This window comes from Podarcis erhardii, assembly GCF_964252035.2.
Source record: "Podarcis erhardii genome assembly, chromosome: 4".
NCBI classification, from domain to species: Eukaryota; Metazoa; Chordata; class Lepidosauria; order Squamata; family Lacertidae; genus Podarcis; species Podarcis erhardii.
In genome coordinates, this window is record NC_138508.1 from 17947481 (window position 1) to 17962879 (window position 15399).

General features: G+C 46.3%; 1 protein-coding gene across 4 annotated transcripts in view; it reads right to left on the reverse strand.

Moving 5' to 3' along the window:
- SMCO4 (single-pass membrane protein with coiled-coil domains 4) overlaps nt 1–15399 on the reverse strand; it is a 55013-nt gene that overhangs the window by 24025 nt on the left and 15589 nt on the right. The window contains exon 1 of one of the 4 annotated variants that reach the window (XM_081860875.1): nt 1416–1561. The exons of 2 other annotated variants lie outside the window; for them this stretch is intronic. Coding sequence is in view for 1 of the 2 variants with exons in the window: in XM_081860874.1 (XP_081717000.1) it covers nt 1420–1428 (9 nt within the window). In the remaining variant the exon portion in view is untranslated. Of the gene's footprint in view, nt 1–1415; nt 1562–15399 lie in introns of those variants that run through there. One more of the 4 variants, XM_081860874.1, reaches the window with a different exon arrangement.

Here is a 15399-nt window from a genome sequence, read left to right on the forward strand (position 1 = left end):
TGTAGACATTAGGCTGGAGTGTTTCCAACCACGTCAACAGGTGTACAGACCTCCACCTGTGCAACAAGATTTTCTTTCTTACTCTCTTCTCCCCTTGCCCCATGCCCCACAAATCTGCTCCAGAGGACTGGGGGATCCTCCAGCCCAGAACAGATTTGGAGGTGGGGCACCGGGAGAGAGAGAAAGGGGGAGGTGGCCAATCAAATCCCTGCCAGTCTCTCTTAATCCTACACATAAAGACAGTACAGAACAAAAAAAAACTAAACCAAAAACTGAAACCGAATCCCCTTTGCTGAAATTCATTCCTTTTTCTCAGAAGAAGAAAAAATAAGCAAGCAGCAGGACTCTGCCTGGTACAGACAGGTAAGGCAGAGACATAATTGCCCTTTAATAAGAACAACAGGAGGCTTGGAACAAAATCCCGCAGCTCATTCTTCCGTCCGCCCTGTCGCTGTACCAATGAAAGAAAATTACCTCCCACTGGCTGTGCAGCAACGGCTCCTCGGCTCACAGATACTGAGCCAGCTTTTGCCAACCTGGTTGTCCGCCAGGTGTTTCGGACTACAACTCCCACTGGGAGAGGGGGGTGGGAGTTCTAGCCCAGAGCCTCTGGAAGGAACCCTGTCAGCTACTCCTAACCTAAGGCATATCTTGCATGCGTATGTTAAGGCCATTAAAAGTGTTTTTGGACTACAATTCCCATCATCCCTGGTCCTGCTAGCTAGGGATGATGGGACTTGTAGTCCAAAAGCAGCTGGAGAAACAAGTTTGGCAAACCCTGCACTAATTCAGCTTCAGAGGAGCACATCGTTGGTTCCACGTCATTCCTGGAATGCAACAATACATTCTCCAGGCCTCTTAACCTTTAAGGAAGGCACGGGGGACCTTTGTTGCTGAACTACAATTCCCATCATCCCTGGCCATCGGCTATGCTTGCCAGGCATGATGGGAGTTGTAGTTCAGCAATATCCGGAGGGGCAAAGTTTCCCACAGCTGACCCAAGGATTTCTGCTCTGCTTTCTCACAGCGTCACACTTGAGTCACTTCACGGCCTGAGGCGATTTTTCTTTTTCTATTCTGGCACAATCCTCGTTAAAAGGAAAAACAAGGGCGCATTTATTAAGCACTTCTTCTCTGCTATAAATCCCCAGCGCTTCAAAGGCTAAGCCAAGGCTGACAGGAAACATCTTCCTTGGGCTAGTGTGTCTTCCAAAAGGTTAGCGGCTTCAACCGCTGCGCCAGATATAGAACTCTCCCTCAACCTTGCCTTGCAAACCGGTTATATATCGAGGTGAAGGGAAATAATATTTTTAGTTCCTCGGGTGCTTGTGTCAAGGGCTTGAGCTACCTGGCACAGGGAACACCTCAAACCTTGCCAAATACAAGGATATATTTAAAGGCAGATATAGACTGACCTACAGCGAACATGAGGCCTGTGCAACTGATTTATCCTGAATTTGAATGAAGAGACTCTTAACGGATGTGGTTCTCTGGTGCAAAAAAGACTGAGCTACGGATAGTTGGTTGCTGAGGGAATCTGTTGCCAGGATTGGAATTTCCAGGTGGAATCCTGTGCTTGAAAGGGAAGAGGCATCAGAACAGCTCCATCCAATTGGCTTCTGGCATGGAAATGAGGCTGCCTTTCTCCTCCTTTTTTAAAATGCAATAGGTCTTCCGCATCACGCATGCAGATGCATGCCAGAAAAGTACACGTTTCTGATCTGGCTCTCTGTGGCAACGTGCTAAAACACAAGCTGCTTTCGGATAGTGCGGTTATCTGAAATGGCTGCAATCATCACCCAGGTGGGAGTACCAATATGCTTTCTTTAAAAAAAATAAAAAATCCAAATCAATAGGTTCTTGCACAGCAAATGTATTTGGAAAAGGGGAGTGGAGTGTAACAACAACAACAACATTCCATCCATCATTTGTGATCTCTCTCCAACAACACACTGGACACGGCCTCGGTCCAGTATATCTGAGGGAGCATCTCCACTCCCATCGTTCTACCTGGACACTGAGGTCCAGCGCTGAGGGCCTTCTGGTGGCTCCCTCACTGTGAGACGCCAAGTTACAGGGAACCAGGCAGAGGGCCTTCTCGGTAGTGGCACCCGCCCTGTGGAACACCCTCCCACCAGATGTCAAAGAGAACAACTACCAGACTTTTAGAAGACATCTGAAGGTAGCCTTGTTTTAGGGAAGCTTTTAATGTTTGATGCATTACTGTATTTTAATATTTTGTGGGAAGCCGCCCAGAGTGGCTGGGGAAGCCCAGCAAGATGGGCAGAGTATAAATAATAAATTTATTATTATTATTATTATTATTATTATTATTATTATTATTATTATTATTATGTTGGCTACAGCTGGTTTCTCTACTGAAGTAGAAAAGCAAGCAAAAGTCAATGTGCCAATATTTAATATTTCACCTGATCAAAATTATCCTGCAGCTAACACTTAAGGCTTTCATCATTTCCAGGTTACATCCAGTTTAGATTATACAGCATGCGCTCAGTCACAGGGCTCTGTTGAGGCGTTGCTGCCGCCAGTGCCTTTTTTCAGCTGCAGCGCACCAGAATGCAGTCGCGGCACCTCGCAGGTGTGTGCCATTGCAGGCAGGTGCTTCCCTTGTCCGCTTCTTGCCTTTACGTACTTCTGAGAAGCCCAAAACGAACACTCCAAGTCAAAACAGGCAGTGTGTGCGAGTCTACACTTTTTCAAGATCAAGGACTCCACTTCGCTTCTGGCTGCTCCTTTCCAAGCTACAGGACGGGGCCAATTCATATTTCCTTTTCTTCCACCCATCTCCCGTGTAGTGGCGGTGGGCTTGAAGCTTTCCAGCAAGGCCTCTGCTGTTGCATGTGTGCGCACTTGCGCAATGGCCATTCTGAGCTGCCCTAGCCATCCGCCCAAATCTAAGAAAATGAGAGAGTCGGGGGCGCATTGATTTGGCCTTCACCAGAACCAGGGGCGACTCCTAAACCAGCTAGGCAGTGAACGTGGCTGTTGTCAAACCAGCATCTGTTCAAGGTCTGCCCCAAGTCGCCCGCAGACTTACTGCAACAACTTCACGGTGGGTTCCTGCACCTGTTTTTTCTTGAAAAACAGCAGTGGCTGAAGTGTATTGATCCAGTTTTGTTCAATACACCACTGGCTTTCAGTTCGTTTCCAAGAACTAGTTACTGTCCCCAAATCCCTAAACGGCTTGGCACCAGGATATTTAAAGGACCACTTCTCCTTCATATGAGCTTTCCTACCCACTGCAGTTTTCCCAGTAGTGATGTATGGAAGTGAGAGCTGGACCATAAAGAAGGCTGATCACCGAAGAATTGATGCTTTTGAATTCTGGTGCAGTAGGAGACTCTTGAGAGTCCCATGGACTGCAAGAAGATCAAACCTCTCCATTCTGAAGGAAATCAGCCCTGAGTGCTCACTGGAAGGACAGATCCTGAAGCTGAGGCTCCAGTACTTTGGCCACCTCATGAGAAGACTCCCTGGAAAAGACCCTGATGTTGGGAAAGATGGAGGGCACAAGGAGAAGGGGAAGACAGAGGACGAGATGGTTGGACAGTGTTCTCGAAGCTACCAACATGAGTTTGACCAAACTGCGGGAGGCAGTGGAAGACAGGAGTGCTCTGGTCCATGGGGTCACGAAGAGTCGGACACGACTAAACAACTAAACAACAACAACCCACTGCATTCTGCATTTGAGACTTTTATTGTTGCCTTCAGAGGCACAGTGGGCTGGGACTCAGAACAGGGCCTGTTCTGTTGTGGGACCCAAGATGGTCCAACTCCCTTCCTCGCAAGCTCCAGCTAACTTCATCCTTGATGGTTTCCGGGCAGGTTTACTATTCTACCAGGCATTTGATCTGAATCAAATTTCTGTTTTCCTTCTGAGTGTGTATTAAATGGCTCTATTATCATGCCGTGTGATTATGTGTGTATGTGTTTATCTATGTTTATAACTGAAAGACAACAGGGGGACTTTTGGGGGCTGAACACACAAAAAAAGGAGATATTATAAACAAAGGAAACATAATTAAAATACCAACAGAACTTATTTCTAAGGGCGAGTCATGACACCTGTCAGCTTATTACTCAATAATTATCCACAAGTGATATCCCGAAAGTGTGAAAATAGCTACTACAGGCAGATTTTGAATATCATGACTATCACAGGCTATGACTCACGGCTTTCAGAACACATTTTAAAACAGAATGGAGGTTAGGAACTCTGGGCGATTTGAAGTAGGCTGGCAAGGACCTGATTCCAAACTGCTTCGCAGTGAGAACAATAGCACTTCCTCCAATTATTCAGCCAAGATGGAGAAAGCTCTGGCGAGGAAGTTTTTGTGTAGAAAGGACTGCGAGTTCAGTTCTGGTCCTCAAAAGGAATTCCTGGGCTCCAGGTTCTTTGATGCTGAGCGCATGTCTTTTCCACAGCTGGCTCAGGTAAGATCCCGCCAACCTGACGGCTGCCGCTCTCCCCTGCTAAAAAAAATCCGTACCCACAAAGCACGCGAAATAACACAAATAAAAGGCGCAAGGCTGCTCCAAGCTAGTGGCAATTGGCATGCACAGCTACACCTGATTGCATTATGTGCACATGTGAAATCACTTCCCTGTAACTACCTCTTGGCTCTACAGAAGCATATTCGGGTCTTTTCCAGTTCCTACTTTTGAAAGCCAGCACTGCAGAGATGACGCGCCGAGCGCGGGACGACTTGAGACGGCAAACACTTGCTCTCGCCTAGCCCTCCGTAAATCAGGACTGACAACAGTAGATTATTACTCATTCAGCGTAGAGCATTCTTGGGGCCCGGGGAGTGCTGGCATCCTTCCAAGAGCTGGTGAACATTGGTTCATATACATATACATGTAAATGCTTTATTTTTCTCCGCATAGGCAATTTCACAAAATGAAACACCAAATTAGAGAAAAGCCTGGTATGTGTGTGTTTCCCCCCCCTCCCTGGCTTGATGTCTGTCTCAGATACAGAAAACCTTTTTATATATATATAAAAAAGGATCTCATCCCTTCCCCACCCCCCTGTTCCCCCCCCACACACACCCCAGATTCAACAGGGAAAAGTCACCACTTCCTTTGATAGAAAGACAATTTTGCTGTGGAAACATGAAAGCATTCCGCATAAATATTAATCATGGGCACTGTTCTGGAGTTAAAGGAGGACAGGCTTATCCCAGGCTCCTGTGGCGATTTCAGTTGCCCAGTGTATACTGATGAGGTTTTCCGACGCAGGGAGCCAGCGTTCTAAATTAAGGTGCTTTTCAGCAAAAAAACAGCCACCAGCATCGGGGGGGGGGGGGAGAGAGAAGGTCCATAAATCCCACTTGCAAAACAAAGCGCCATGGCGCCCTCCGGTTCTGTCTGCCCCTCTCATTTTTCTACAACTGCATTTTTTATTTTTGGGAGGGTTGCCTGTTTTAAGAGATTGCTGCTTGCTTTTTGTGTCTGTTTCATCTGTTTTCAAGTGTGGTGTAATAGATGCGTTGCCTGTTTGGGGGCAAGGCTTCTGAGCACCGTCAGCTTTTCCTTCTGGGGAATGGGTATTTTTAAAAAGTAGAGACATCACCTTGCCAACAAAGGTCCGTATAGTAAAAGCTATGGTTTTACTGGGTGAACATACTGCCTTGCTTCCACTTGGTTCATTCCCTGCAACTTCCTGCTGAATGTCTGTAAATTTTCCTACCACTAATTTTCTATTCTTCACCATCCCAATCATGCAAGATAATGCAATAACACTGGGGAACCATCAACTAACAAGCACCAAAGTTAAATGATTTGTGGATGGCCTGGTATAAATCTGCCATTAACACATCATTACTGTGTCTATAGAAGGGGAAGAAATGGAGGCAATGAGAGATTTTACTTTCTTGGGCTCCATGATCACTGCAGATGGTGACAGCAGTCATGAAATTAAGACGCCTGCTCATTGGGAGAAAGGCGATGGCAAACCTAGACAGCGTCTTAAAAAGCAGAGACATCACCTTGCCAAGAAAGGTCCGTGTAGTTAGAGCCATGGTTTTCCCAGTAGTGATGTATGGAAGTGAGAGCTGGACCAGAAAGAAGGCTGATCGCTGAAGAATTGATACTTTTGAATTATGGTGCTGGAGGAGACTCTTGAGAGTCCCATGGACTGCAAGAGGATCAAACCTACCCATTCTGAAGGAAATCAGTCCTGAGTGCTCACTGGAAGGACAGATCCTGAAGCTGAGGCTCCAGTACTTTGGCCACCTCATGAGAAGAGAAGACTCCCTGGGAAAGACCCTGATGTTGGGAAAGATGGAGGGCACAAGGAGAAGGGGACGACAGAGGACGAGATGGTTGGACAGTGTTCTCGAAGCTACCAACATGAGTTTGACTAAACTGCGGGAGGCAGTGGAAGACAGGAGTGCCTGGCGTGCTCTGGTCCATGGGGTCACGAAGAGTCGGACACGACTAAACGACTAAACAACAACACAACCCATTCCACATGCAAACCGTGTGCTTTGCCCCACAGAGCTCTGATCCCTTCCCAAAAGGGCAGCTTCAGCTAAACGGAACAGGGCTGGTCCAAGGCATTTTACTGCCTGAGGCGAAAGATATGATGCCCAACTATCTGGAGCAAACCGGACGGACAGCTGGACCTTACTTCAACACTGGCGACAAGACCACATCCTCTGCTTGTGGGGCACGGGGCAAGCTATGTGACACATACACACCAACCCCTCACCTGTGCTTCTCCCCTCCTGCATTCGCCGCCCCACTGTTAGAGCTGGCCTTGCCAGAATGAAGGAAACAGCAGTCTTCTACCTGTTGCTCCAGATTAGCAACCCACAGCCGCATGTGCACCCACGCATTTAAAGTGTGTAGCTTTCCTGCAAAGAATCCTGGGAACTGCAGTTTGTAAAGGGTGCTGGGAACTGTAGCTCCATGAGGGGGAAACTACAGTTCCCATGATTCTTTGGAGGGGGGAAATCCTCTTGCACTAGTGTTAGTACTCGCCCTACTAATGCAATAAATTAGTTGAATACTGCCCTTAGTTGTTTGCCCGATTTGTCACTTTTAAGGCCCAAACTTTTCCCAAAGAGGGCCAGATTTGATGAAGTGAACATACATGAGGGCCGACCAAGGTTGAGCGTTTTTTAGGATTGAACTTCTTGAGCTCTTTTGGGGAATTAACCCCAATAAATAAACTGCCACAGGGACTGGATAAAACCAGCCAGAGGGCCGGATTAGGCCCCCATAACAGACTTGGGCATGCCTGCTTTAAGGTTTTTTTTTTTTCATTTTTAATTTGCTTTTGTCTTCTTGCACTTTGTTAAAAGTTATTTGCAGGTTTTAAATTACATTAATATGCTGCGGAGGGGAGCGGGATTACTTTTTATTCGTGCTTTCGTATCCCACCCCGCATTCTTTCAATAAGAAGCCGTTAATGAACACTCTATATAAATGTTTGATCAAGACGCAAATCCTCTTCACAAATCTTATTTAAAAAGGAGCCCGTGTTGAAGTGTTTCTTATTTTGTATACGATACGAATTCTACCTCTTTATTTCATTTTACTAGGCAATTGGTATTTCAAGGCTCATTGCAACTGAAGAAACAATGTTCTCTCGGTAGCAAGCACTGGTCAAACTTTGAGAAGTTTCATCTTCTAGCGATTCACCCAGCTGTGTCATCGTAATACAACAGACAACACCATCTCCCCTCCTTTATTTCTGCACTAAACTCAAGAGTTTGGGCTGAAGGGAAGGTCGATAACAGCTGAACCGAGTCTCCAAATGATCTGAAACCCATTGCGCAAGTTATCACTTGACCGCTCAAGCTTGTGCCCGGCAGGACCAAAGGCCACTTTTTCTCCCAGAGAAAATGTTTTTCTCAATCGAGTGTTCTTACAAGAGAAGCCACAGATCATTCAACGCAACTGGTCTCTGTGTGAAGCTGCCCTTGTTGATTTGGTTTGGGAACGGCCACCAGGGCAGAATGCCACAGCTGGGCTACTTACTGCAGAATAGCTCAGTTGGTAGAGCACAGGGCTCTTAATCTTAGGGTCGTGGGTTCCAACCCCACGATGGGCAAAAAGATTGCCGAGGGTTGGACTAGATGACCCTCCAGTCCCCTTCCAGTTCTACAATTCTATGGTTCTTTGATCCATTCACACACAGGTAGATAGCCGTGTTGGTCTGCCTAGTCGAAACAAAATAAAAAAATTCCTTCCAGTAGCACCTTGTGTGTTGTTTAGTCGTTTAGTCGTGTCCAACTCTCCGTGACCCCATGGACCAGAGCACGCCAGGCACTTCTGTCTTCCACTGCCTCCCACAGTTTGGTCAAACTCATGTTTGTAGCTTTGAGAACACTGTCCAACCATCTCGTCCTCTGTCGTCCCCTTCTCCTTGTGCCCTCCATCTTTCCCAACATCAGGGTCTTTTCCAGGGAGTCTTCTCTTCTCATGAGGTGGCCAAAGTATTGGAGCCTCAGCTTCACGATCTGTCCTTCCAGTGAGCACTCAGGGCTGATTTCCTTAAGAATGGAGAGGTTTGTTGCAGTCCATGGATAGGTTTGTTCTTCTTTCAGTCCATGGGACTCTCAAGATTCTCCTCCAGCACCTTAGAGACCACCTTCAGTAGCACCTCAGAGACCAACTAAGTTTGTTATTGGTATGAGCTTTCGTGTGCATGCACACTTCTTCAGATACCATGAAAGCTCATACCAATAACAAACTTAGTTGGTCTCTAAGGTGCTACTGGAAGGATTTTTTTTATTTTCCATTCACACACATGTAACACCTTTCCTGAAGCTGCTACACAGGTTGCCAACCCCAGCCGACTTTAAGGTTCTGTTACAAGTTGCTGCAAACTTCAGGAGCAGGGAGTGTTCTTGTGCTTGAGTCCCTTCCCCTTCCCCCACATGCTGTTCTGGGGGTTCCCCCGACCCCGCCAAGCCAATTTCAGAGGTGCAAGGGCCACATGCAAAGGAGAAGGGGGAAGTCACATTGCACAAGCAAAAGTCCTTGCAGAGAATTTACAATGATGGGGGTGGCTAGGCAAATCCCACCAAGCGACTGTTAAAAGTGGCATAACTGAGTTTTAAAAATATGGGGTGGCTGTGACCTTAGGTATGATGGCTGAAAGAGAAATATTTCCATTTCCTAAGCATCAATTTCACAGCTTCTGCAGATCACTAGCTGCCTGGGATTCTCTTGCTAGAAAGCTGCCATAGTCCACATTTCTTAGAACACAATAACCCAGGGGTCCCCAAACTAAGGCCCGCGGGCCAGATAAGGCCCGAGGAACTTGTTTATCCAGACCGCAGCGACCCCCGCTGCCCACTCTTACCGGCGATGCTTGGCTGCCCACTTCCGGGTCGGAGGAGCATTGGAAATAGCTTGCGCGCATGCGCAAGTGTTATTTCCGTTGCACATCGGGGTCGGAAGGGGCCCGTGCACATGCGCACAAGCTATTTCCGGTGCTCCGCCAACCCAGAAGTGCGCCAGAAATAGCGTGTGCGTACACGTATGGGCACGCGCTACCCACCCTCCGCGCGATTGGCGCTGGAAACACCGGCCCGAGGCACAGTAAGTTTGCTGACCCTTCAAATAACCTGTGCAAGTTTCTAGGGTGGCAGGAAATGATATGGGTTTTCAAATCAAAATCAAAAATCTAATTGAAAATCTTCTCTGCAAATTAGGGCAATTTGTATTGGATAATTTTCCATTTATATTGGAAAATGTTCCGATGCCCTAATGAGTGATCTAATTTGGCGTATTAATTCAGCTTGTAATCTGTAAACGAAGCTTTCAAAAGAAGCACCCCCATGTTAATTTTATTTTGCCTCCCTACACTGTTAGTGTGGTTTAAATGTAGAATGCTTTTCTTGAAATAGGTGCAAAAATCCAGGGACAACAGCAAAGGGGTAATCACCTGAGAAACATTAATTACTCAATTTTTTTTTTTATCGGCGGCTAGCAAGTTTGTCTAATATTGTATTTGCAACTGGTATCCATTTCATGGAGAGACACTGCCATGTTCACGGACCACAATGAACTAGGGTTTAACATCATTTGTAGTGAACTAGCATGGTATAAGGCTGGGTAGCAATCCTGTTTTTTTTAAAGGGAGCAACAAACAACTATCCTAGCTCAGACATCAAAGGAAACCAACCTTAATTGTGGCTTCCTGCATAGAATCACAGAACTGTAGAGTTGGAAGAGACCACCAGGGTCATCTAGTCCAACCCCCTGCAATGCAGGAATCTTTTTGCCCAATGTGGGGTTCAAACCCACAACCCTGGGATTAAGAGTCTCATGCTCCACTCAGTGAGCTATCCACTGTCAGTTTATTCCACTTGTGCCACAGGAAGAGCCAAGCAGGGTCCACCAGTAGGCAGGATTCGAAATTAGCAGGGCGCCAGGCACATTTCACGCCTAAAGATTCTCCATTTGAGAGTACCTCCGAAAGTCAGGGTGCCATTTTTTTTGCACCTAGTTGACACTCAAGGATTACTGAAATGTATGTGCTCTGAAGCCTCAAAGTATATGTTAAGGATAGACAATATGTTAAGGAGTTTAAGAATAAAGAGTAAGAGTGTTTTGAAAACTGAAGTACAGTGGTACCTCTGGTTGCGAACAGGATCCGTTTCAGAGGCCCATTTGCAACATGAAAAGAACGCAACCCACAGGGGTGCATCTGCGCACGGGCGGGTTGCGATTTGCCGCCTCTGCGCATGCGCGTGACATCATTTTGCGCTTCTGCACATGCATGAGCGGCGAAACCCGGAAGTAACCCTTTCCGATACTTCCGGTTCGCCGTGGGACGTATCCTGAAAGAACGTAACATGAAGCGGACGTAACATGAGGTATGACTGTATGGTACCAATTTTTTTTTATTCCAAACACCAAATTAAACATGTATTAACAAATTCTGTTTAAAATGTGATATGAACAATTTGTCACTTGTGTTAATTGTGTATTAGTTTATGCTTATCAAAATAATAAATAAATAGTGTTTTGCCAACTTCCCCCCCAAAATTGGCAACTAGATATTCTGTCTTGGCACCCACAACCCAGGTCCCAGGAGTCATTTGGCTCCTAGCTTTTCTGTCCCAGTTTCTAACACTGCCTGTGTGTTTGCTCATAACCAGAAAACCATGGTTAGCCAGTAACCCTGGTTTATTGTGCTGTGCAAACATGGCCACTCTGCCACATGTATGATTCTGTACTTTTAGAGAAGCAGGAATGTCCACTTTATTCATACAGGTACATTCCACACCAGAAAATATCCAACTACAGTGAATGCTTGGGTTGTGAACGTGATCCATGCAGAATGCACGTCCGCAACCCCCAGCAGCGCATCTGCGCACACGTGGATTGCGATTCAGCGTTTCTGCGCGTGCGCAAAGCACAATTTAGTGCTTTTGCGCATGTGCGACCGACAAAACCCAGGAGTAACCCATTCTGGTACTTCCATGTTTCGGCGGTCCGCAACTCGAAAAGACACAACCTTAAGCATCTGTAACTCGAGGTATGACTGTAAGAGGAAGTGTGCCTCTCAAGCAGGCTCATGGCCATGCGCCAAAAATCACTAATGCCAGAAGCACAACTGCCGCACATTCAGAAACACGCACCTCTGCATCATGCTTGCAAACGAGCAACTAGGGTATGAATCAGCCCAGCAAAACACATCTTTTCTCACCTTAGGCACTTGAAGATGTTAAAGTTAGCACTTCTTTCTCCAAAATACTTGATAACCCAACAGCACGGACAGCAAGTGGCACAGACAGTGGAATTAGCAAGATTGCAATTTGATTGCCCCGTACCGGAGCCTGTCGCTGACTGAGCCACACAAGACTAAGGCAAACAAGAGAATCTGACTGATTATAAGGAAAATACCTATTGATCAACTATTGCCTACAATTCAACACCGGTAATTGCATTCTGCTACTCTAAATTCCCCTGGTGAGTAGGAACTGGAAAGGGCTGAGAAGCACGCAGCCGCTCTCTGACAAAGAGATTGGGCTGGTATATAGTAATATACAGTGGTACCTCAGGTTAAGTACTTAATTCGTTCTGGAGGTCCGTACTTAACTTGAAACTGTTCTTAACCTGAAGCACCACTTTAGCTAATGGGGCCTCCTGCTGCTGCCGCGCCACCGGAGCACGATTTCTGTTCTCATCCTGAAGCAAAGTTCTTAACCTGAGGTAATATTTCTGGGTTAGCAGAGTCTGTAACCTGAAGTGTATGTAACCTGAAACGTATGTAACACAGAGGTACCACTGTATTATATTACTATATACCAGCCCAATCCCTTTGTCAGAGAGCGGCTGAGACATCACCTTGCCAACCAAGGTCCGTATAGTTAAAGCTATGGTTTTCCCAGTAGTGATGTATGGAAGTGAGAGCTGGACCATAAAGAAGGCTGATCGGCAAAGAATGGATGCTTTGAATTATGGTGCTGGAGGAGACTCTTGAGAGTCCCATGGACTGCAAGAAGATCAAACCTATCCATTCTGAAGGAAATCAGCCCTGAGTGCTCACTGGAAGGACAGATCCTGAAGCTGAGGCTCCAATACTTTGGCCACCTCATGAGAAGAGAAGACTCCCTGGAAAAGACCCTGATGTTGGGAAAGATGGAGGGCACAAGGAGAAGGGGATGACAGAGGACGAGATGGTTGGATAGTGTTCTCGAAGCTGCTAGCATGAGGCTGACCAAACTGCGGGAGGCAGTGGAAGACAGGAGTGCCTGGCGTGCTCTGGTCCATGGGGTCACAAAGAGTCGGACACGACTAAACGACAACAACAATACAGTAATAACTCCACTTTTTCCATACACATATTGCAAACATGCCAAATATGAGGCCAAATATAGTGGAGGATGAAAGTCAACAACTACAGTGGTACCTCGGGTTAAGTACTTAATTCGTTCCGGAGGTCCATTCTTAACCTGAAACTGTTCTTAACCTGAAGCACCACTTTAGCTAATGGGGCTCCTGCTGCCACCGCACCGCCGGAGCACGATTTATGTTTTCATCCTGAAGCAAAGTTCTTAACCTGAGGTACTATTTCTGGGTTAGCGGAGTCTGTAACTTGAAGCGTATGTAACCTGAGGTACCACTGTATTGACTTCAAAATAGGGAAAGACGCGGTTACATCAATTATCCCAAATTTTACCACTCTCCAAACCAAAACTTTCACCACTCTCCAACCCCAAACTCAGGATGAAAACACGGAAGCCAAAACTGGGGGGGAAATATTCCTGCATTGCTCCCACCCCTATCAACTCATTTGGGGATAAGGCAGACTCAGAGTTATTGCATTCCTACTTTCCCAGTGACAAAGCTCCCAGCACATTGATTGAGGCGGAAGACCGCTTCTCCTCCTATTTACCCTTTTGAAAATAAGATAAATAAAATCTAGTACCGCTCTTTATTCTTTGCGATTTCTTTGTGCAAACAGAGGAAAATTTGAGCAAAGCCTTCGGAGGGCGTGAGGTGTCGGGAGAGAGAGAAAAGGGAACGCTTTATTCGGAAATGACTAGTCCTCTGCCATAAACAATGAGTCTCAAGAATGCAAATGAGTTTCACTAAAAGCAAAGAGGTACAAGCGCCTTCCCTGGGAGAGGATGAAAGTTGAAAGTGGGAGGGAGGGTCGAAATATATATATAAAGGAGATGAAAGGCAAGAAATCAAAGTCTAAAATCGAAGTCTAAACAAAATTAAGATGGGGAGAGTCTACACTGGGCGGGAGCCGCAGAAACCATGAGATTAGCCATTTCAAAAAAAATTGAGGCAGGCTGGCTAATAGGCAGCACTTGGGGAAGGGGGACAACTTAACATGAAACCAAGGTGGGAAGTGAGGGGGTGGAAATACAATTAGCGGGCAGAAAATGGAATTTTAGAAGAAAACTGAGCGGGGAAACAATTTAATCTACGCTGAAAGAAAAGCTCAAGAGGCATTTATTTCAGAAGGATCACGGGCAAGGAGGTGCATGTAGCTTAGTGGTAAAACACCTGGTTTGCATGCAAGAGGTCTCAGGTTCGAATCACTCATACCATGAGTGGGGAAGTCCTCTGTCAATATCCATGGAGAGATGCCCTCAAACTGAGCTAAGTTGGACCTGGTGTAAGGGACCTTCTCTAGCTCATACAGCTTTTTTACGACTTGCATGTCATGTCCATAGAGGCAACCCATGCATACTGATTGCGTTGTGGCTGGATAGCTCAGTCAATAGAGCAGGAGACTTTTCATCTCCAAGTTGTGGGTTCGAGTCCCACTTTGGACAGGAGATTCCTGTATTGTGGGGGTTTGGACTAGATGGCCCTTGGGGTCTCTTGCAACTCTACAATTCTATGATCAGGCGCACCGGTCAGCTGGTCACAGCCCTCCCCGCAATGGTGAAATAATAGTCCGCATTTCAAGCTTTCGTTATTAATATTATTATCTATTGAATTTGTATCCAATGTTCTCAAGGAAGTCATGGGAGATATGGTGAGGGGTTGGGCTCTCTATAGCCATTTTCTCAGAAGAAAAAACACAGTATATCAAATTTGTACTGCAAATGAAGAAATTAAGACATTTAAGAGTCATCTAGTTTTGCTAGGAGACATCTCGGGCGAATACAAGCTACACATTTTATTTACCTGTGACTCAAAAAGGTTATGCCACTCAAAACGGCGGATTTATTCAATTCTGTAATATCACGAGACAATATATTCTTTAAATATGTCTAACACTTAAACAGAAAGCTACTGACTACATATATCATCTGAGGTCTCTGCCTGTCTGGCTGTCCCCTCAGTGAACAAAGAGTTCAGAGGCTTTCACTTCTGCATTCAATTGGCCACAGCTTTATGATGCTGGGTTCCCTGATCTTGTAGGAAATCCATGTTGTAGAATCCCTGACTGACAGCCAGTACAGTGGTACCTCAGGTTACATATGCTTCAGGTTACATACACTTCAGGTTACAGACTCCGCTAACCCAGAAATAGTACTTCAGGTTAAGAACTTTGCTTCAGGATAAGAACAGAAATCATGCTCCGGCGGTGCAGCGGCAGCAGGAGGCCCCATTAGCTAAAGTGGTGCTTCAGGTTAAGAACAGTTTCAGGTTAAGAACGGAGCTCTGGAACGAATTGAGTACTTAACCCGAGGTACTGTATTAGAAACTCAAGATATAGGAGCTAGGTGCCAAATGGCTTCTTCAACCAAGTTGCCAAAACGGAATGTCTACCTCAGGGGGTGGCAAGGTTTACCTCGCCTGGGCCGGTTCACTCCAGCGGAAATCCCTCTGTGGGCCAGTTTTTGCACGCGCCGCCGCAATTTCCGGCATCTGTGCAGACACAATTTCCGGCACCACAGAAGCGAGTCCCTGCACCCGTTTAGCGCAGTGCGCGGGAACTTG